At 28.0% G+C, this 23,947-nt stretch overlaps 2 protein-coding genes across 4 annotated transcripts in view; both read right to left on the bottom strand.

Annotated features, from left to right (window-relative positions):
• The window catches only part of LOC124425045 (protein amnionless), a 5,307-nt gene extending 3,312 nt beyond the window's left edge, over positions 1–1,995 (bottom strand). The window contains exons 1-3 of the mRNA XM_046964812.1: positions 1,604–1,995; positions 477–781; positions 261–384 (exon numbers count right to left, since the gene is read on the bottom strand). Coding sequence (XP_046820768.1) covers positions 261–384; positions 477–781; positions 1,604–1,870 — 696 coding nt within the window. The 5' untranslated portion in view covers positions 1,871–1,995. The remainder of the gene's footprint in view (positions 1–260; positions 385–476; positions 782–1,603) is intronic.
• Positions 1,996–3,132: 1,137 nt separating this feature from the next.
• Positions 3,133–22,413, bottom strand: LOC124424633 (allatostatins). Of its 3 annotated transcripts, none has more exons than XM_046963970.1 (4): positions 22,336–22,413; positions 21,969–22,019; positions 4,638–4,900; positions 3,133–3,924 (listed from the first exon to the last, which is right to left on the bottom strand). In XM_046963970.1, the coding sequence occupies exons 3-4, from the start codon at positions 4,878–4,880 to the stop codon at positions 3,565–3,567; spliced, it is 603 nt and encodes a 200-aa protein (XP_046819926.1). In that variant the 5' UTR covers positions 4,881–4,900; positions 21,969–22,019; positions 22,336–22,413; the 3' UTR covers positions 3,133–3,564. The 3 variants fall into 3 exon arrangements, with proteins under 3 accessions (XP_046819926.1, XP_046819927.1, XP_046819928.1); XM_046963971.1 differs by having other exon boundaries at positions 21,969–22,035; positions 22,336–22,378; XM_046963972.1 differs by lacking the exon at positions 21,969–22,019.
• Between the last annotated feature and the right edge of the window lie 1,534 nt (positions 22,414–23,947).

Genomic DNA, 23,947 nt, shown 5'->3' with positions numbered 1-23,947 from the left:
GTTGTAACATACTATATATTATAATTATATTAATATAAATAATAAATGTAATTTTGTTTATAGATATGAAAAAGAAATATAAGGTTATAAAAGAATCGAGAAAATTTATAATATTTTGCTGTAATTAATTTCACTTTTTATGACTTTATGTTTATTGTAAAATATTTCTTTGATGAGAATTCAGTCAAATTAAAGGATTAAAAATTAATACTGAATATCTTAAACGAATGAAGAGGATATGAATGGACATATATACCTACCTTCAATGGATATTCACAAGCTGCAAAACCACATTTAGGGCCTTGAATAGCACATATCTCTTTGAAATAATCGTATTGTGAGCCATCTTGACAAAAACATTTCTGACAGTCATATTGACTATATCTTTACAAAAGTATAACATTTTCAGAAAGATTTATTCGATAAAATAAATTCTAAAAGAAAAATCTTGACATCTTGAAAAAGAAAATACGTACTTGACGCTAAGAAAACCACCTAAAAATTCTTTTTTCTTTTGCATCTCCTCCCAATCCCACCATGTACTAGGATATTTGTGATTCGACAATCTAATGGATTCTACTTGAATGTCTTTAACTGGTAGATGTATATTAAATGTTTGATCTGTTCCTGGCAGAACTACGTTATCTTGACTACAAGGTATTCGTTCCATGTGTGGTGCTGCATCGGAAACACCGTTCCAATTATCAGGATCAGCCCAGAAAAATTTACCCTCCTTCAACCATCTCGATATTTTCGTTTCTGAATTTTTCGATTCGCTAAACTAAAATTGTTTAAAAAAAATTTTTAATTTTGCAAATGTACAAGCTATTTTAATTTTTTAATTTCTTAATTTTTAATTTTTTTAATAATTTAGCGCCTAAAGATATGCATCATTTTATACTTTGTCGATAATATTGCTTGCAATTGTTATCTATAGATAAACCTCTTTATAGTCTCTTATTGCAGGCAACCGATTCATACATATGTGTATTTACAAGAAACCTTTTTCTAGGTGCTTAATTCTTTTTTTGGTTTTGATTCAAAGAAATAATAAGAAAAAATGAACTCGTTTACGTTACTCTTATTATATAGTTCTCTTTTTATATTTTACATACTACGCATTCAAAAAAAGATTAAGATAACACAAGATAGTTATATTTAATTTAGTTTTTATAAATTTTGTATTTCAAATTTAACGTTTTTACAAATCATATTTATCCGTTTGCTGTATTCCGAAATTTTAATTCTGAGTGCATATTTTTTAAACACTTCTTTGTTACTTTTTATTTCAAAAATTGTGATGACAATCTGAAGTATAAAATTTATAGTTAAATTTCATTTGCAAAAGTGTGAATTCGATTTGCAGAAGATTGAATTTGGAGTGTAAAACTTATTATATCTAATTTCAAATATTTCAAATTGTTTTAATTTTTCATAAAATTTATTGAGAAAACATGTAATTCGAATAAAATACATATAATAAATAGTAACACTGATTAACTGATAAATTTTACGGTTATATCAAATTCAACGATTCCTTGTCTTCTAATAAATTTAAGATTAATGTTATTCTAATAAAAACATAAAGTAGATAAGATCTTACCTCTAATTTACCATTTCTGAATAACACTAAGGAACCTTCTCTTGGTAAGTCGATTTTAGATAATTTCAAATTGACGGTCTTAGCTAAACCAACGGCATGTCTTGTTTCGAGTGGGAAAATAATGTGTCCATCGATTTCAGGTACATGATCCCAATTTTTTTCGTTGTTCCACTCGAAATCCACTATCCATTGTTTCTCAATAGCAAAGATTAATTTGTTCAATGAAAGAAAAAACACGATTTGTAAACACCTAATAATACACTTCATGTTTCCTTACAAATATTCTTTCTCACGATCAATTCATTTTTAAATCATCGATAATGTAACACTCAAAAGGTTCTCTCGTCTTACGAAGAAGTTGAAATGGTTCGGGATTCAAAGGAATTAGAGATTGAAACAATTTTTTCATATATCGAAAGTGGGCGTAACAGATAGTCGATTATTAGCCCCTTTGCGTGATCGCTTTATCGCTCAGTTCAAACGAAAAAGCTTTCAATCGATGAAATGATACTTTTAAAATATTTTCATATACAAATTTATCATCTAAACTCATTCATCAGAAACAATTTAAAGGTATGGTAGTCGAATAAAAGATAAAGAAATAAAATATGACGAAAAGAAGATTATAAGATTTATTATAGACACTTGAGATATAAGTTAATACAATTATACAATGATAAATATTTCTCTTTATTTCTTTTTTATTTTTTTTTTTTAGCATTACTAATAAACAAAACAAATTTCACGAAATATATATGACACAAAATAAATTGATTTCTTTTTTATTAATTTAATTTACATTTCAGATAATGTACCCAATTCATTTTTAATGGATTCTTTATTAATTCATTGAAACTTCTTTGATATTATAATTCAAATTTCATTTACATTGGTGACAATATATATTTGCATTAAGTACTTTATTGTATGTAATATATTTTTGAACAAACAATTGCAAACGAGAATAAGAACGTATATGTATATATATATATCGAATACTTTTAAAAATGAAAAAATAGGAACAATTATGAAGAGAAATTTTCATATTATTCAATAGGATCTGATGATCGAGCGATCATCAGTCTTGATTGATTTTTTAAAGATCTATTATATAAAATAATAAGGACGCATGCATCTCTTTCTTCTTCTTTTCTCATTTCCCAATAATTGTTAGTGACAAGCGGTTGTCCCTCTATCTCTCTCTCTCTCTCTCCCTTTCTATGACTATGACTTCAATAAAATAATTTGTTTTTTGACTACACACATAGGACGAGAGTATCAGTAAATGAACATTATTATAGTGGGATTATGTTTCTTACTAAAAACAATTAATCGGCACATTACAAGTATATATATGTGGATTATATCATAATGCATGAAACATAAAATCGAAAAGATAAAAAGAAAAAAGGAAAAAAGAAAAAAAGAAAAAGTTACTTAATAAAATTTTATATATATATATATATATATATATATATATATATAAAAGGAAAAAAAATCATCAATAAATAAATTTAACACGTTTATAATTGTACTTGTTTAATCATTAATATATTTATTTTTTGTATGATCATTCACCAATACATCTATCCTATGTATGTACATATGTATTTGAATATCTAAAGCAAAAATTTGAAGGCTAACGCGCTTGCAAACGATGATGAGCGATCGAAGGGGAAAAAAAAAGGAAATAGGATCGATGATGGGCAATCAATTTGTTAATTTATTTTCTCTTATATATATTTTTTTTCTTTCTTTTTTAGTCGATTAGAATTTTTTTCTTTCTTTTTTTCTATTTTTTTTTCTTTTTTTTTTTTTTTTTTTTTTAATTAATTAATTAATTAATTAATTAATCAGGAATCCGAAGAGATGGGGGATCAATGATGGAAAGAGAAGGGAAACAATGTTCGCACGTGACGTCACCGAATGATACGATTACGAGAAAACTCAACTTGTTTTCTCTATTGTACAGTATCCTCTTCCTCAAGCATTCTCTTGCCCAAACCAAACGTGTATCTCTGTCCGGTTACATCGTTCGGCCGTTTTCCAGTTGGCATTGAATCGTCAGTAGATTGTAAATCCCAATCTCTTTTTCCAAGGCCGAAACTGTACAAGCGATTGCCGCGTTTCTCTTGAATGTAATCCAATAGTTGATCGTCGTCGTTATCTCGTGTTAGATATCTCTCATAAGCTTCAATAGGCAAATAATCTAGACTCTTCCTCAATGGTTGGTATTCAAATTGATTGTCGTTCCGTTTGCCGAGACCGAAGCTGTACGGTCTTATTCTCTTGCCAAGTCCAAAGGAAAATGGTCGTCCTCGCTGATAGAAAAAAGAAAAAAAAAATAATCGTTATTCCTTTACTTTCTTATTCTTTTTTATACATCGTTTTGTTGAATTTTATTAAAAAATTTATTGCATTGTCCAGAAAGTTCGTGCTAGTTCTCTACTCGCATATACATACATATGTATTAAAACTTTTCATTATATGTATTTAATATGATATCTACTAAACGTTTATAGTTTTCTGCATATATTGTAACGAGGTAATTGTACAGTGTTCTTTTTATAAATGTTCGTTCTTTAAATTTAATGACTCATTTGAATTTTTTGTCGTATCGAAGATGGAAAAAAATAAGTATGAATTTTTTGAACGATACAATATTTTCTATAGTATACTTTATTTGCATGTAATCCGTGGTATATAAAGTATTATAAATGTTATAAGCCAAGAGATTATCATAATGGTACTTATTTATTAATCGATTAGCGATGAATATGATATTTTGTAATCAGAATTTCTAATTTTACCATTTTACAGATTTATTGGATTGATATAACGAGATTTTTTTTTTTGTATCAATATAATATTTTAAAGATATTTATTTTATTATAGAGTTAATGAAAATATACGAATTTATGTAAATTACGAATTTCTATTCTCAAAGCTAAAGCGTATATTGAATAATTTGCAATTCCATTAATGATTTGGTTAATAATAAATGAAATTATATTTTATAAATGATAAATGTTACCTTGCCATCATTAACGTCGGCCCATCGTTTTCCAAGGCCGAAATTATAAACAGGCAATCTCTTATATTCGGAAACATATGTGTACGCTCTTTTTTCTGCGGGTTCATCATAGACCAGATCCGATATTGCTTGACTGAGATGTTGAGCGTGCGTAGATGAAGAGGAAGAGGGTTCCTCCATTGCCAGTACACTTCCCTCGAGAATAGCGAACACGGAGAATATGATTACGTTCAACGTCATCATCTTTTCTTCCAAAGACAATACTGTAAACCAGAAATAGAAGACATCGATATCGATTTTCTCGTAAACTTAAACAACTATATGGAAAGCTTTGAATACGATAGACATCTAACAATGATATTGAATCAATCGTACAATAAACTCTTTTCTTTCGAGAGTATGGTTATAAAAGAACGAATCTTTTACGAATAATTGAAAAGTATTGCAAATGCATTCTATAATAAAAATCGTTTAAATTCTAAATCGGAGCGATATGTAAATAAATGGAATACATTTTTATTTTTATTAGATAATTAACTATATACGAAACGTTATTTTTGAAAAATAATTTTTTCGTAATTTATAAAAGAATTTTTGAGTTGAAATTAATTTCTATTGAATATTGGCGTGTAATTTCTTTTCTTTATTTATGATATTATATGATAAAATATAATTGAAAAATAGATTTGTGTAACTTACGAAAAAGAAAAGAAATAATCATTTAAAATTAGCATAACAAAAATTGACGCAAATCATAAAATTTTATGATATCAATAAATAATATTTCGACGGGCACGAACTCGAAGGGACATATTCATTATCGTAAAAACAAAAAAGGTATAGCTTCAAAAATGCTTTCCCATAAAAGTTTCGTAAAGAATCTTTACGTTCCATCGCAATCCTCTGTTAATAGAGTATATATATATATATATATATATATATATATATGTATATATATATATATATATATAGAATACGAGTAAGCTATGTAACAGTACATGTGGAAATTGTAAATAGTATTTTGAACTTTCATAAATGTTAAAAGTTTTTTCGTCATCGGTGATACGAGCGTGTTGTATCGTATCGAAGCCCGCCTAGACATCTCTGGGATCTTTTCGTTGGATATTGCTCTTTGCTTGTGAACATGTGCGGCTTATGAGATGTGTCGAATACTTTTAACGTAGATCCTGGCTTATCTCAAGAATGTGGAAAATCGCATTACAAATTTCAGAAAGTTCGACAAATCCGACCGCAAAACGAAATTGCGGCTCGCATTCAATGAGAAGATACGATCGAATATTTCGTTTATTCTCAATGCATTGCGAGTACTTTAACTCTTTGCGTTGAATAGAGGAAAAGTGAGAAAGAGAGAAAAAGAGAGAGAGAGAGAGAGGGAGAGAGAGGAAGTGAGAGAGAGAGAGAGAGAGTGAGAGAGAGAAAGTGAAAGAAAGAGAAAAAAAATAAATGAGATCTTCCTTCGAGAGTTTCTTCGTTAACGAAAATCCGGTCCGGTTATTCGATTGCCTCTATTCATCTTTTTCTCTCTATCTTTTTCTTATTCCAGTCTCTTTTCCTTCTCTTTTACTCTCTTTATATCATTTTCTCATCTTAGTAATTTCTCTCTCTCTCTCTCTCTCTCTCTCTCTCTCTCTCTCTCTTTCTGGAAGCATTCATTCCTCTTGAAGTGTTTCAGGTCGATGGACTTGAACGCTACCAGGATGTATACCCTTTCAACCCTCGTGCATCTTCCCTTTCCTTTGTGCATTATCTATTTATTGTGAAAACACGATATCATTCCTCTGATTCGCCGAATTCGTTCTAATTACGTTTATCTCAATTTCCCAGACAATTTATTAACACTCGTGGTAGATAAGAGGGAAGTTTGGACATAGTAAAAAGGATCACTAATGTGGAGTGCATCGATACTCCTTAGATAATTCTAGAGTTAGTTAGTTAAATTGAATTTGATAAGACATTTGTGAATTTAAGTACTGTGGTTTAATTGTATATAAAGTATAATATAAATAAAAATGTTTCTTGAGTAATTGAAGGTAAGAGAGAGAGAGGGAGAGAGACAGAAAGAGAGAGAAAATAAAGCTTTTTAAATCTGTTTTTTAGGTCGGCAGCTTTTCGATCGATAAAAGCATAGGTATATTTATATATAAAATTTATTTTTATTAGAAATAAAATGATACGAATGAAGATAGGAAACATTAGACAAAATGAATGATTCAAGAATGTATAATGTTTTTTTAAGACGAGCGAGAAATATGATTGATTTATTTTTTTATCATGAAATAGACTTAAGAAAAGAAGCTTAACCTTATCTTCTCTAGCTATCAGGTTTATAAAATATTCAAAGCATATTTTATGAGCACTCATCCTCAAAATGACAATATTTATGAGGAAAATAATGTCTCAAATAAGTCGCAAATAAATTTCACAGATTTGTTTAATAACATTTTTGACACTGTTGAAGTATTTTTTCGCTTCTCTTTAGTTCAAAATAAATTATGGAATTTAATGAATCGAATGGTATAATACATTTCTGTAAGAGTTATGTAATTCCTATTGTTGGAATATGAAATATGATGTCAATTAAATTTGCACATTTGTCTTTTCTTTATTTGAAGTTGGTCATGCTAATTAATACCCTACATGGATAGAAATTAGAGAGAAATTTGAATTAATTATACGCGTTATGAGATGTAATTGAATTAAAAAATTATTTCCATGTATATCTTGCTTTAGATAAAAACAAATAGAATTCTAAAAATTCACGTAGGAACCTCAATTTTATATTGTCGAGATGATTATATAAAAATGAATTGAAAAAAAGGAAAAAAAATATTTGTACAGACACTCGATTGTGCTGATGTTTCAATTTTGTTGTTCAAATATTTCTTGTGTAGCCGGATGTTTGCCGGCACGAGGAAAAAGATTCGTATCGCAAACGTATATATTACGATAGTCAGATAATTCTCACTGTGAATTATTAAGGATTGAAGAGATCGTAAATGAATAAGTCGAATTTTATTCAATTCAATGTATTATTTCTAGATTGCAATCGGTAATAAGAAACATCGCAATTTGTTTTCGATAATTTCGTTCGCTAATTTATTTGCGACTATGTTCGCAGGAAACTATTCGTTATAACTAGACGTGGATATTAAGAAAACTATGAAGTAGATAATGTAGATTCTTTTTCTCATTTTTTTTCCAATCGATAAAACACGTTGTTTTCTACGCGTTTAAAAATTATTTAACGTGCCAATACTTAATTCCGCATTTCTCTAATGATGTTAACTTCTCGAATATAAATTAATTATGAATTTTTTTTCTGAAGGAAGTTATTAGTTCAGTAGTTGATTGTGCACTAATGTAATGCGAGTCACCATTTTATTGAGATGACAATTTCATTGACAACATTTATAAGCGATTTATTGTATATATGGACGTTCCTACTGCATTAGTATCTTATGCGTCACTCGTGTCGATAGAAAACATCTGTTATCACAATTTTAAAGAGAGCGATCGCTTTTATTTGCTTTTAGTGTTATTGAACAGCCAATCGCACTCATTTTTACGTCGCGCATCCTTCTCTTTCCTCGAATTCTCGAAGCTTACCGTTTACAGCTGTTATCGATACTTTTCACGAACAAACGATAACCTTGAAAAGATTTCAATGTTAAGTCTCGCGTTAATTATATTGAATTTACTTTTGATTCGAATAAAAAAAGAAAAAAAAAAGAAGAAAATTTCGATTTCGAATTATCGATTTTTCGGCTCAAAAATTTCACCCATTAAAACTCAAACTCTAATTAATTTAACAGATCTTTTTAATGATATATTGTATTAAATGACTACGTAAGCTGCTTACGTAAATGAAATAAACCCGTAAAATTCAATATTGTTCAATGATCATTTTTATTAATGATCAAATACCGTGGTATTATGAGATTTATAATAGAGTTGTTATTCTACTTTGCAACATTTCGTAATCAGAAGGACAAATTGAATCAGAGTAATTCCAGGCTTAAGTTTTGGTGGTTGATTAACCACCGAACGAAAGAGAGTGAGAGAGAAAGAGAGAGAGAGAGATAGAACCAAAGATCACAAACCACTAAGATTGAGCAATGGTTAACCCTGATTCCCCCAAGCTGCTAAAACCGAAATCCCCATTGGGTAGCTCCTTAAATATTTGTCAATGAATCCCGATGAATGAAGATATCCTCCTTCTGAACTTGTCCGCTCACGTGATCTCCCTAACCCACAGCAGGCTTAACCCCAAATCCAAGAAACGAATACGTGGTCTACGTCTTTGACTGGATAAGAATTACTTTGTGAAAAGTCGATTTCTTTCTTTCTTTCTTTCGTTTTTTCGCTTATCAGTTTTATTTTTTTTTTTTTTCATTTCTTCATGAAAGTAAATAAATTTCGTCCACATTGATTCTACATTTTATATACTTAATATTTCTTTTCTTCTGAAAATTTTCCTGAAATAAAAAATTAAATATAATTCTTTTGAAACTGTTTTTTAAAGAAATTATTATATGTCCACAGATCTAATTGATCTTCAGTAAAATTGTCGATTATCGTTAATAAACTATAGCTATGCTTATCATTCCAAAAATATTGAAATATTTTGAATATGAACAAATTTTTATGTATTTTAATCTGATACAGAAAAACCGCTGTATAATTAATTTTTACAAGATAAAAATGTTCATTGATAAAAATGTTTATAAATATTGAATGAGCATAAATATCGAGAACAAAAAAAAAGCTGATAGGGATTAAAATTTATAACTATAAATGATTATTACGAAATTTATTACGAGAAATTGTAAATAGAAAAAAAAAATCTTTAGGAAGAAAAAAGGAGATAAAGAAGATCCCGTTCGTTATGAAAACGAATGCAATTGGGAATGCATAAAAGTAGAAAATTTCTTCGTTTACGTTTACATGTGATGGAACCTCAATGTACAATAATAAAATTGCTCTCGAATTTTTATGAGACAATATCACAAAATGATGTCCCCTGAAAAAATAAGTGAGAAAATAAGTGAGAAAAAAATATATATTTGTCGTCAATGTGTCACTCTATCATTAAATGTGAAAATCGTTGAGTTTATCGCCAAGAATAACAAGCGAGAATACGAAATTCGTTCTATTGTGAAAAATCGTCTTCAAACGACGTGATTATTCTTTATACTGATATACTTTAAGGATATACGAACGTAGATTTGAACTTTGCTCGTTTTCCGAAGGTTCTTAACATTTTACGACTCTCAAAGGATCGCAAAAACGTTCTCTCGCAAAGTAAAAAAATCATAGAAAGCAGCGTTAAATGAACTCAATGGAATTTTATTCGTCCTTTTTTAATTTTTTTTTTATTTTTTTATTTTTTTTATACAACAAAACCTGTAAACGATTAAAAATTATATTGAAAAAGAGAATCATTCCAAAATCATCATTTATATGAACCTTTTATGTAAAATTTGTAATAATTACGATTACTATTATTTACAATGTCTCTCTCTCTCTCTCTCTCTTTCTCTTTCTCTCTCTAAATATTTTATTCGTAATAAGTTTTTTTTAACAAGCTTGCTTGTTAAAAAATATGAAGGACAAACGGAAATTAACAAAATATTTTTAATGAAAAGCAAGACAATTGCGAAAAATATTATGAAAATATATATGAATATATTATTCAGAATAATACGTAGAGAGATATTCTTCAAGCGTTTATAAATAAAAGATTATTTTTATGGAAAAATCCGCGATTTATTCAACAAAGGACGACTTAATTTAATTCGACTGTTTATTCGCAATTTTTTGTCCTTGACATATAAATAATCTTTCTAGCTTGTTTAAGCAGAAAAAAATGATTAAACAAGGATAGAAAAAAAGAAAAAAGAAAATAAAATAAAAGGGAAAGTCTTTTGGTCTCGAAAGTGGTTAAAAAAGATGGGTGTTCGAGATGATTGCATCATCAAAAACGGTAATTACTATGAAAGTTGTCATCGTAAGGATGTGCTTGTGAAAATGGAGAGTGGATTCTTCTTGAGGACCGCTCACAGTGATATCTCATCAGGTTAGGAAAACGTGAGGCATTTCACTTCGAATATATTTTCCTTCTTTACGGAAGGGAAATGAAATTTTTTCGTTCTCGCGGTAAACTCTAGATTTCCTTTCCTCCTCGCCTCTTTCTTCCTTTTTTTTTTTTTTTTTCTTATACCGAGAGGTAATGGTCGCCAAGAGCTATTAGATTAGATACGTATGTAGGTAGTTTCTACCGGTTATAATAGTATTTTTCACATTTTCGAGAAACATATAAAAAAAATCGATAATCAATTTCGCAAGTGGTTCTTTGAAAGAAGAGGGAAGTCAAAGAAAAAATGCCCGGAGGATTCAATGTTCTTCTATTTTTTATCATCAGAATTTTCAATATTAATGCATTTACGTTTCTCTTACGTTTTCATTGTAAATGATTTAAACGAATGTCTATTCCATCTTTTATATTCTTATATATAAATTCAAAATTTATATCTTATATATAAATTCAAAGGAAAATATTTTCATGATCTCAATCTTATAATTGGGATGATTTTACATTTTATAATGACTTTATAAAGTTTTTTTATTCCTTTTTTATTTATTTTTTTTTGACTTTTTCTGTTATTCTTCATGTTCTATGTTCACTTTATTATCTGTTTCATTTCATATCAATATCAACTTCTATTACGATATCTTATTTTGTTTAGTTCTTTAATTTCTTTTAGTTTTTTGATCGAAAGATAACATTTATATAGCTTATAAATCTTTCATATCAGATCTTTTTAACTATCTATCTTACTCCATTAATGTTATCTTCTTCTTTATTTTATAGATTTTTCATTTGTAATATTTGTTCTTTAATGTTTTTCTAAGAAATTGCATCATTCCTTTATCAAGAATTTTACATCTTTCTTTTTAAAGAATCATTGTAAAAATATAATATTATATATTATGTTATATGTATTATATTATTCATTATAACATAAAGATTATATATTTTTGGTGTATATTCGTAATATTTAATATTCTTCTCATAGGAATTATATTATTATTTTATCAATAATTTTATATCTCTCTTTTTTCAAACTATTGTAAAGATATATTATATTATATTATATTTTAAGCATTTATTTATTAACATCACAAGAAGTCAATTTATAGTCGAAATAGAATGGATTGCATTAATAATATGAAAAAGAAATCTAGGGTTAGAGTATATTCCATCTAAAAACATATTGCAAAAAAATTTTATCGTGCGGTTGGATCATGTACGGTACGATAGATATATCTAATAACATGGATTCGAGAAAAGACTTCGATGGTATTCGCCGATGCCTTACAAGTATCAGTAAATCCCAGTGACCCATAGCGGTCGAGTTATTACGATATAACATTTCTACTATGTATATACATACGTGTGACCTTAAATCACGTGCACGTTTGCCACGTGCTGTCAAGTCCAAATTTTTTCCTTACGTTTTATAGAAACATGAAAACATGAAATATGAAAACATTAAAAAAATCATAATAACAGATAAAAAAGTAATTTGTTTATTAATAATAAACGAGCTTCTTGTATCAATTATCATTGAAAAAAAATTATCTCGAGAGATCATTCTCATTTTATTTTTATTTATTAATAATAAGAATTTTAGAAAAAAAAAGTAGTTACTTCGAAATTTTTTTATCCAATTTTCATTAATATCATTGGACTACGACTTACATATCCGATATTGAATTTTATTTCGTAGTCAAAGTCACGATATGAAAATGATATTATATTTTGTATGTGTGTGTGTGTTTATGTATGTGTAAGAGAAAAGAGAGAGAGAGGTAGAAAAGGGCGTTAATAAAATACACAATATTTCTTTCTATTTTCTTTTACGCAATTTTCACACTTTAAGGTAATTGAAATTGTACACTGCATTTTTCATGAAATGGCATACCCGTGGGATGTTTTTTCTTTTCTGTATTTTTTTTCCTTTTTATCTCTCTCTCTCTCTCTCTTTCTCTCTCTCTCTCTCTCTCTCTATCTTTCATAGGATATTATAAAGGAAAAGGTAACCAGAGAGAGAGAGAGAGAGAGAGAGAGAGAGACGATTAACCACGTAATGATGCCCGACCTTTGTGTATAGTTTCCATAAGTTGTTTCCTTTATGTCCCTATTACAAGTTCATGGACGTCGTTGTCATCGTTAGAATAGCAAAATCTAAAACTTCAACAATTAGAAATATTTATCGAAGATGCAAATAATACTGTTGTAGTAAAAGAAATTATAAATTTAATATTACAAAATAAAAGATGCTTTTTATTCTGATTAAATCTTCAACTTTCAAGAATTAATATTTAGAATATTTTACTTTCTAGCAGGAGACTGTTTAAGAGGAAATTCGAAACGAAATGAAAAAAAGAGAAAAAGAAAAAAAGAAACGGAAAACAATATATGATGTAATAGTTATAGAATTTGATCGAAAGTGTAGTCATGATTGAGAAATGAACTTTACATCTAAAATTTTTTTTGTCAGGATACAATAATCTTTGATTTTATTTGACTTCATCATTTAATGTCGCATCAACCATCTGTGCGATTTATTTGCGACATAACAGGCAAACTTCATAGTTTATTATATTTATTTATAATTTATTATATGGTGTGCTTTAGATTATGTAATAATTTTAGTATAAATTTTGTGTTCTTTAAATTGTCCTTCAAAATGAGTTTTAAATTAAAATATTGTCTATTAGACAGGTATTTCAATGCAGAATGATATGTTCATTATTTAATCGACAACAATCTGATTTCATTAGGGATTTCCATTTTTCATTCTAGTTTTTTTTTTTTTTTATTTATTCATTTATTTAAGTAAGAGAAGATAATATCAAAAACGTTTATTTTAATCATTTTAATCATTGTGCTATAGTTTTGATAATACGTTTTATTTAACACGTTAAGCTTGGAAAAAAGGATGAAAGTTTCTTGATAGAGTTTGACTTTTATGATCAATTGATCAGCATAATCGATGCAGTTTTGTGTTTTAGAACTATCAGTATATACGTGTAAATGATTTACATATGTTTTTACTGATTTTTATTAGGGTTGTTATTCTGATAGGTGATATATTGATAGAGTTCGTAAAACAGATTTGGATTGGTATCCGTTTTGTTATATCAAAGTAGATTAATGACGATTTCTATTTATGGTATTGTCCAAGGAAGAATGCTATGAATTGTTTTTTTTTTCTTTCAAGACTGAATTTTCATATTAAGTTCATCTTTCGAAGATGAGTATCTTCTAGTAAAATTTATTTCCTTTATGGATGTTCTGAAAATTATAGGATTTCGTGAAAAGACAGGAATTTTGCTTGAGCATTTTATGTTTAGTTAATTTTAGTAACTTCAAAGGTGGTTCCAGTGTTTCGCTAAGGATGCCACTAATTGGGCTAGATCGAAAAGCACTTACTAGTATCGTAAATGCTTTATTATGGTAGAGTATCCCTTTAGCACGTCGGAACTGACGAAGTTATAGGCAATTAATCGATAATCTAATTCTGATCTAACTATTCTCCTATAAGTTAAAGATAAACTGTTCTAATCTGAGTCTTAATTATTTGCTCTTATTTTTTTCAATATGCTGAGAGGTTAGTTAAATTCGATATTAAGTTTATATGACAATTGTTATTCTTATATGTTGTTTGTAATTCTGTAACTATGTTCAAAAACAATAATTGGTAATTATTATCAAAAGTAATTCTTAATCGTGTTTTTATTTTTACAAGTAATTTATAAGTCTTTCATTATTCTGAAAAGTAACTTATAAATGTAATTATTTTAACACAAATAATTACATTTAATTTATAAGTATATAAATTAAATGTACAAATAATTTATAAGTATATAAATTAAATGTACAAATAATTTATAAGTATATAATAATTATATTTTAATAATTTAATTTTGACTAGATTTCTTTTTTTTTGAATTTTTCGTTTGCAAGAGTTAACATTCGAAATATTTTTCTTCGATGTTTAATTCTTGTCTCTTAAAATTTTTGGAAAGATATGAAAAAAAAAGGAAAAAGGAAGAAAGAAAGTATTCATGAAAAAATCTAGGAAGGCAATATAATCGATCGAAAGCAGAGTTACGATTGAGAAAAAACGAGGTTTTCATCAAAATTCTTTTGTCAGAGCTGGATAATGCTTTGTGATTTCAGTCGAGAATTTTATTTCTTTGAGGATTGCCACTTGTTATTCTCACTGCTATAGTTATTCTTTGCCGTTACGAAGTCCGCAAAATCTGTAGACTTTATGAAGAATCTTCGTGACGATATAAATTTCCTTTCCTTTCCTTTTTCTTTCCTTTTCTTTTCTTTTTATTCTGTTCATTTTCGTAAGAATAGAAAAAAGAAAATATGATTCTCCTTCGTTCGGGCTTCTTGTTTTTCTTATGACTGACGTAGCTTTAAAAATCAAAGAAAGAGAAAGGGAGAGAGAGAGAGAAAGGAGAGAGAGAGAGAGAGAGAGAGAGAGAGAGTGAAGGAGAGAGAGTGAAAGAGAAATAAAAAATGAAGGAGAGTGATTTATGTTCTTTAATGATATTTCGAGATGCTTCAAAAGTATCAAGAGACATGGCTGTGGACGAAGAAAAGGTCCACTTTAGTTTGCAATTCCCCTCGATTTCGTTTTCTAGTCGTAAATCGATCCTTCATCATCAGTCTGCTATCCGATACCCTCTCTCGTTTAACGTTGCCTCTTGATATTCATGTGCAAATCGTATGTATATTCGGTACTACGATTTAATATCCCACTCTAATGCTACCTTTCAATACACTCAGGCTTATTCGTAAAACGTATGGTTCGTTGAATGAATAGAGCATGTGAATGACAAGAAGAAGAAGATCGTTTCCGTTGAAAGAATTTTTTTCGAAAGGAGTCAACGACAGAATTATTAAATCTCTCTACTTTCGGATAACTGATAATAACTAAACGAAAGAAACTTCTAAATTATTAATATTTTATTTCAATGTTTAATACATGAATTATTGGCTCATACTCTATTAGTGAATATAATTCTTTTAAAAATATTTTTTTTTTTTAATTTGATAATGCCAACTCGTATTATTACGATTCAGCAGAAGAGGAAAATCATGTTCGAATATAATTCAACGTCCTAGAACGATTTCTATTCGTTTTTATCTTTTGTGTCTTATCCTTTCTTCCGCCGATTCATTCATTTTTACTCTCAGATCCGGCCGTCGAGTGTAAGCATTTTTCTTCGAACGAAAGTTTTTGAATTGAAAATCTTCAATTTTTTTCAATTTTCGAAATTGAGTTAAAAATTTTTTATTAGACATAGATATCATCACGAGTTTGAAATACTACGTAAATTTTCGACTAGAAAAATTTTCATTCGTCCGATCGGTCGTAAAGATATGAAATCTAATTTTTTGTTTTATTTTCGTGTTTTCATGAAATGTGATATGAAAATGAAATATGAACGAGATTAGAATTAGGCTTGCAATGTCAGAGATAATATGACAAAATTGGAATTGCTACAAATTTGTTATTCCCTGGATGGTGGTTCTTCGTTTTCTTATTGGTCGAAAAACGTTTTCCTCTCTTACCTTCATCTCAATTAGACATGCTATCAAGTTAAAGAGGGAAAGAGTACTAACCAATTCGCCTACGCACTCTTACTCACTTTCCTCATCAGCCAAGCAACTACATCGACTATTTTCACCATTTCCGTATTCCTTAAATGCTTCTCATTTCTGTTTATTTACTATTTTCCAATCTGAAATATTGCCTTCGTCGATATGTCATCATTTAAAAAAGTATCTTTAAATTGCATCATTAAATAACAGAAATGTCGATATCAATAATTCTTCAATACATGCTATAAATTTTACTATAAATTTTAATTTGAATGCAATTCCCTTTAAGAGTATTATTAATTAACGAAGTTGGTTTATTAAATTTTTTCAATTATTTCTGTAAATATTAATATTGCGCCTGAAGGTATGTAACACTTCATACTTAGTTGATAATGTCTTCGGTATAAACGTCATGTAAAGAAATGTTTTAACCCTTTATTGGGAACAAACGCTCTTCATACGTACGTGTGTTACAGAGAAGCCTTTCTTTAGGAGACTTAACAAAGTTTCTTATTGATAGATGACATTATCAACGAAATATAAAGTGTTGCTTGTATTAAGGAAAAATATAATTTAATTATCCATTAAATTTTATGAAATAATATTGAAATAATAATTCATTTTTATTAAAAGTCACTCGATTCAAAAAGTTTTGCTCCACACATCAAACATTTAAAATTATTGTCTAATTGAAACTGTTATTGATATCTATTTTTAATTTGTAAAAGATGATCAAAAGATTGTCTATAGGAAGTTTCAAGAGGATGAGAAGAAATACTTCGTTGTTATCGTTGATCTTACCGAAAGAAGACAAAGAGATTATATTGCATAGTAAGTACTTCCGTAGTTACGGAAATGAGATTAACGTCAGATCAATATTCCTCTCTCGAGAAATGAAAGCATCCTTTCTGGTGTGAAATGAAACCTCGTTAATACATCCTCTTGATGCATGTATACATCCCTTGTTTTCGTCTTTCTACGTAAGTAATGAGATTTAATACTGAAATGTCGAAGAGAAACCATTGTCTGCCAAATCGAAGTAATTAATTATATCGATTATTATGAGCTTTCGCAAACTCCTAACAAATCACTTTTACGAGAAGTATAATACTTTGATCTACTAACGTAGAACATTAGCTTTTATCTTTATGTTCATATTTGTTATTGATTTTTTTTAATTTTTAGATAAAATTCTAACTTTTTGAAATGTCAAATTAAACGTCGATATAATTTAGATTCATAGGAATAGTAAAGTAAAATTTGTTCATGTTAAAGTAAATATTGTTTATGACTATAATATCATACAGATCATATGATATAAAATTAGATTTACAAAAAAAATATGTAAAGATCCGAGTAATATGTTTTCACGGTGGATTGAAAGTTTTACGAGAATAAAATAATGCAAAATATTATGTTCGAACGTCATCCGAGATAACAAACATGGAATAAATTTACATATTCATCAACAATAATGTAATATACATATAGTCGAACTCGTTGTTAGTTAGTTTATTTTTTTTTTTTTTTTATTGACCATTTGCTGACCACTAAATTTACAAAGACCTTTCATTTGCTAATGGATTTAATTATAAAAGCATTTCCTTCGTATGGACAACCGTAACCACAAGTTTTATGTGAACTCAACGTTGTTAATTGAAGTTTTCTCGTTTCGAATGAAACAGTAGTAAACGAAGTTATGACTGCTCTTACTGTTTTGGCAAGAGGAGAAGAAGAAAGCAAATGAGTAATCAAAGACAATGGTCAAAGACGTTGTTATACTAGCAAAGTTAAATGATAGAATTTGACAAATATTTTTCTCGTTGTATTTATTTAATTGGCTTCAATAATTAAAAAATTCTCAATATTAACTACCACGTGTAACTTTACATGTTAATTTAAGATATTGAAAATATTTCTAATGAAACCCCTATTATTTCTCGTTATAAAAAAAAAAGAAAAAAAGAAAATAATTGTTTAAAAGATTATCGATAATATACGTGATAATCATTTATAACGCAGAAATATTTATTTTCTCTTTGACTCTGATGAAATAAATATATCTTATTTATTATTGGAACATGTAAGAGTTGAAACAAATTGACAGTTCGATCACGCACTTAAATGAAATAGAATGAACGTACGAATTTGTAAATTGACATTTCTGCTTCATTTTACATTAGTTTCACATTAATAACATTTCCTTTAATATGATTACTCGTTGGTCATCCCATATTATCGATTAGTCAAATCTTTCAATAACAAATTTCACAAACGTAATTTCCTCGAACGTAATTTCCTCGAACATAATCAAATTTGTTTCTCGTGTCACGAATGAAGAAATATTATTATGTACATAAAGATTGTTCACGCATATTAAGCTTAACAAATTTTCGTAATTCCATTTCTCTTTCGGAAGTAGAATCGTTAACTCTGAATCTTTCTCGTTGTTTAATTACAAACAACTTGAAATGCAGTATGAGTAGGAAGTTGCAATGTTATGTGAATTACGTCTCAAGAAATTTCATTTCGAAACGGGAAACAATTGAAAGCATCGTTTCAAGAATACCTTCCTAATGGTTTTAACATTAGAAGCACGCACGCATTAGTTTACCTACAGCTGCGTCAAGGAGCATTAGGTAGTGCGAATGGTAAAGATATATTTCATTGCCATCTGCGATAATGTATCGGAAATAATATATTTCGTTATATTATAAGCTTTTATTTCGGACGACTTCGCAGTTGCAATCCAATTTTTAATTCTTGTCGTCGTTTCTTGTCACTTTTTTCTTTTTTCTTTTTTTTTTTCTTTCCTTTTTGAATTATTTTTAGAGAGGAAAAAAAGAGAGAGAGAGACAGAGTCAAATGAAAAAGAGAACGTTTGAAAAGATCGTTAAGTTTCAAACAAGCTTCGTAATAACCGACCTGTTTAATAATCCTCTTTTTATGTCTTTTTTCTTCTTTTTTCTTTTTTCATTTTTTTTCTTTGCTGCTTTTTTTAGAACGTGTACCTTTTTCTCTTTTGGATAGAACTACTCGACGATGAGATCGGCAATAGCAATAATATGCGTCAAGAGCGATTATCAAGCTACCACTTACAAAGCTATTCCTTTATGAGCTTTTATCTTGTGACTTCATAACTTTCCTAACAAGGAGTGTCGTTTAAATGGAAATGTTGTCATGGAGAATACAAAGAAGTAACGTGGGATGTTTAGGGGATACCAACTACATCATGATAAATTTTTAAAAACCCCCATTTTTCATTTTCATCCTTCCCTTTGTAACTCGTTTTCTTTTTTTCTTTTTTTTAATGTCTAACAAAAAATCATATAATATTAAACATGTAACATAACTTATATTAATATAATTATACTATACAAATTTTATTAAATACGAGTTAATAATTCTAATAGGCCGGTAAAAGAGTATAAGTCAGAATTATTAATTTTTTAGAGAAACATTTATAATATTTAAACTACATTGTAAAATCAGATGTTTTGAAAATTGATAACAGATGATTGAATTTATGAAATATCGTACTCGATTTAGAAATTTCTTTTCAGATTTAAAAAATACTTCTTTCAAATGATTACTTATATTATTTTCATCAGAATTATTGAGTTTTTAACAAAATTTATTTGTACTATTAGAAACAGAAACAAATTAGTATATAACAAAGTAGTATAAATTATCATATTTATTCTGTTTAACTTCAAATCCCAAAATTTAACTTCTATTTTTTTATACACCTATCAGAGAATTAACTTTTGTATTGAAAAGATGAAATAAGATATAAAATATAGAAATATAAGTATGTGAATACAAAATTATGTGGCGTTATAGAGGATTAATTTTAAACTGATAAATCATTCTTGATCTTAGTCGAAATTTAATTTTTCATTTCGACGTAGAAAAAATATATAAATGATAAGTCGTGATTATATTATAATGAAAATAAATCTACGTAAATTTTTTCAAAAATTCAAAGAATAATGAAATTAAGAGCTCAGCGAAATGGAAATAAATTTAATGATCCCATTCATTCTTCTATTAATAATCGTATTTCTAATATTCATTATCCTATGTATGTAGAACGAAACTCGAAGCGCGAGGAGTTGAAACATGACACCGAAAGTAGGAGTTTTCAATATCTTGTATATCGATCAGTGTAATACGATGAAAAAAAAGCATCGTTTATTTTTCGACTACTATGTGTTCAAATAATAAAAGCGTAAAAATAGAAAAATATTCTTTCTACGATCAAGATTTTATAATTTGATCGATGATATTTTATTGTTTTTAGAGAAGTGAATTTTCAATTAAAAAAGATTAGAACATAATCGAAGATTATTTTTATATGTTCAAAAATTATAGAGTTTAGAAAAAATATTATCTATAGCGTAGATATAAAACTTCTTAATTAATATCTTATATTTCTTTTGAAAAATTTATTGCCGATTTTATAAAATATTATAACGTAGTCATGGATTGCTTTTGTATGTTCAAAAATCATAAAAGGTTTAAAGAAAGAATAATATAACATTTATTATACGAGTAAAATTTAATATTTTTAATATATACATAAATAAATAAATAAATATATATATATATATATAATTCATAATACTTTAATATTTTTTATATATATAATTGATAATATTTTTCTTCGAGAAATTTATTGCCGATTAAAAAATATTGAAAAGTTATCAAAGCTTGAAGTTATTCGGATTATTAAAAGGATATATTTATGATTTGCAAAAAAGTATTCTTTTAACAAATAGCTATAAACTTAAGTATATTTAACTCAAGCGAGTAAATCGCCAAGGGTGTTATAAAATAATAATAAATGTAAATAAAAGACGATCATTTCTTTAATGAATTTAACAGACTACTTTCCTTGTGAGGCAACGAGTAACGTATGCTTTTATTCGAGCATAGTCATAAAGTCCTCACCTGTTGCTGCCGCGTTTCTAGAAGAGCGTTCGTAATTCAGAAGACATATCTTGGTAAAATTATATTTGTATCTAAACACTACTTTGAGTGAATTATGTAATTAAATTTGTAACGTTGAACTACGAATGTCTGTCATTAAACATTTTTATTTCATTATCAATTAAATTTCAGAATCGTTATGTCAAGACTTTAAGTTTCATTTAATACTTTTCAATTTTTAAATACTATTTACGAGTATATGTATTTACCAGTGTATTATTTTCTTTATTACCATTTATATTGTATTAAATAATCAAGATATTATTTTTCTTTGGCATTAAAAATCTCTTATTCGCCCCGATCATTCTTGTTCCAAAAAATTGATTAATAATATTCACAGTTTCGTGTATAAGCTATTAATAGTGTACACTAAATTAAAAAAAAAAAAAAAAAAAAAAATCTTCACCAAAATTTATTAAGAAAAACTTTCTTACTCTTATCAATAGTATCAGAGAAATTTTCAAATTTTTTCCATAGAAAAAGAAACTGACGTAAGTCAATTCAGATTCAGTCATCGAGACTTTCATCTGGCGTTTTAAGAGATCAAAAGTTACAGACAGATAGAAAGAAAGAAAGAAAAACAGAGAAAGAAGAAAAGATAGACAGAGAAGCTATTGGATCTGGCTCACCTGTTGCTGGAAGAAAACTCGACGCTGGGAATTGGGCAGGTGTAACTTTCGCTGATAGTACCAACACCAACGAAATAAAAATACAATAAGATAGATAAATAGATAGAATATAGATTATACAGAATAATGGATAAAGACAAAAGGGAAAATTCGTGATAATTTTTCGAAATTGTCTGAAGTTTCTATTTGTTGTTGAATTAAAAATAAGAAGAAGATATAGAAAAAGAAAAGAAAAAAGAAAAATCCAAAGAGAAAGATAAAAATTGCGAAGAAATCGAGGAAAAAAAGATGCGAAAAGCTGACTTTTTACGACACGTGAAAATAAGGAAGATTAATGTCCTTTGAAGCTTGATTTCCTCGATCGTACCTCCAAAAAGATTCCTCAAGGTTGATATGAGCACACCGCGAGCGTACTGTCTCAACGCGGGAATGACGACGGCGGCGTCGCGACGCCACCCTTTATACGTGTATTCGTAGCCTGTACGCCGCTCGTGTGCGTGTATATGCGCGCGCGTTTGTTCTTTCTCTCTCTCTCTCTCTTTCTCTCTCTCTCTTTCTCTCTCTCTCTCTTTCTCTTTCTCTTATACTCAGCATCTTTATCAGTATTTCTATCTTTTTCTCTCTTTCTCAGGTTCTCTCCCTTTCATTCTCTCTATTCTCCTCTCTTTCTTTCAATTTTGTTCTTCTCTTATTCTTTCTGAATTTTACTATTCTTTTTTTGCTTAATTTTACTTTCTGTCTATCGATCTATTTCTCTTTGTTTTTTTTTTAATTTTATTACATATCCTTCTGTCTGTTTCTTTCTCTATCTTTTTCTCCTTTTTTCTGTTTTTCTCTCTCATTTTGAATCTTATTATCCGCCTTTCCCTTTGTCCTACGCTTTTTTGTCTTTCTCTTTCTTTCTCAATTATTCTCTCTCTCTCTTTCTCTTTTTCTATCTCTCTCTTAATTTAACTTTCTTTATCTCTCTTTCCCTCTTTTTTCCCACTTTCTTAAGATCATAAGTACGCGAAATTTGTTTACATTCCCTTTTTCTTCGTCATCTTTCATTTACTCGTCACTCTTATCTCTCTTGCGAAGCCAACAACTAAGCAATCTGCTTCACGTCCACGAAATTACCAGCGATTTTTTCTCATACTCATCCTTATTTATTTTATTTTCTATTATATTATAATTGTGAGTAATGCATTGCGCACATGTAACTTATCGTTTTCATTTTGTAAATACGAAATAAAGACTTATCTTTTCAAAAAAATGGTGTTTCCCTGGAAAAGTTTAGGACTCCTATGCGTACTATGTAAAGTGTGTATATATATTTATATACGTACACATATATTTTGATAATCTTATGATTATTGGGGACACGCAACGTGTGTGTTTCATGTTTTAATTTTCATAATTAGATAATTATATCAAAATGTACGTAAAAGTGCATTAATTTATAATTCGGTGAAAATTATATCATCTTTTTTTAATTTTCTAATTTGGTTTAACATAGCATTTATTAACACATTGTGATTAATAAAAGTAAATTTAATTTATAAGATTTTTCTGGGAGAATTTTAACGATAATCCGAAGAAAAAATTAAATATTAAATATTACAAAAATATAGAATTTTTCAATATATTGTTGGCCTTCTCCGAATAAGTTTATTACATTTATTAACGAAGTATAAAATTCATATGATGTAAATTCGAATTAGGTTTGACACACAGCCTTTAATCTCATTAAACTTTCTAAACGTTTTCAGTATCTAAAATTATTGAAAAAAAAGAAAACTATTCGGATAATAATTAAAAGTCGGTTTTGATTATAATCAGTCAACAAACGTTAAAAATAAAGTAATCTTAAATTTATATTGAATTCGAATCGAAAATAAATATATTTCTAATACCTACTTGATATAAAATTATTTACATCGATTTTACATTTTACATACAAAAGATCATATTATTTGCAGAGAAATTTAAATTTAAAT

Source organism: Vespa crabro, chromosome 6 (genome assembly GCF_910589235.1).
Source record: "Vespa crabro chromosome 6, iyVesCrab1.2, whole genome shotgun sequence".
Lineage (NCBI taxonomy): Eukaryota > Metazoa > Arthropoda > Insecta > Hymenoptera > Vespidae > Vespa > Vespa crabro.
Note: the sequence above shows the minus strand (reverse complement) of the source record. Positions and strands in the feature narration are given on the sequence as shown.

Excerpts from the sequence above, each read along its gene's own strand:
- LOC124424633 (XM_046963970.1), bottom strand. The coding sequence starts at position 4,880 with ATGATGACGTTGAACGTAATCATATTCTCCGTGTTCGCTATTCTCGAG. Across the intron at positions 3,925-4,637 it reads CCGACGTTAATGATGGCAAG|CGAGGACGACCATTTTCCTT; the intron begins GTAACATTTATC and ends TTTTTCTATCAG.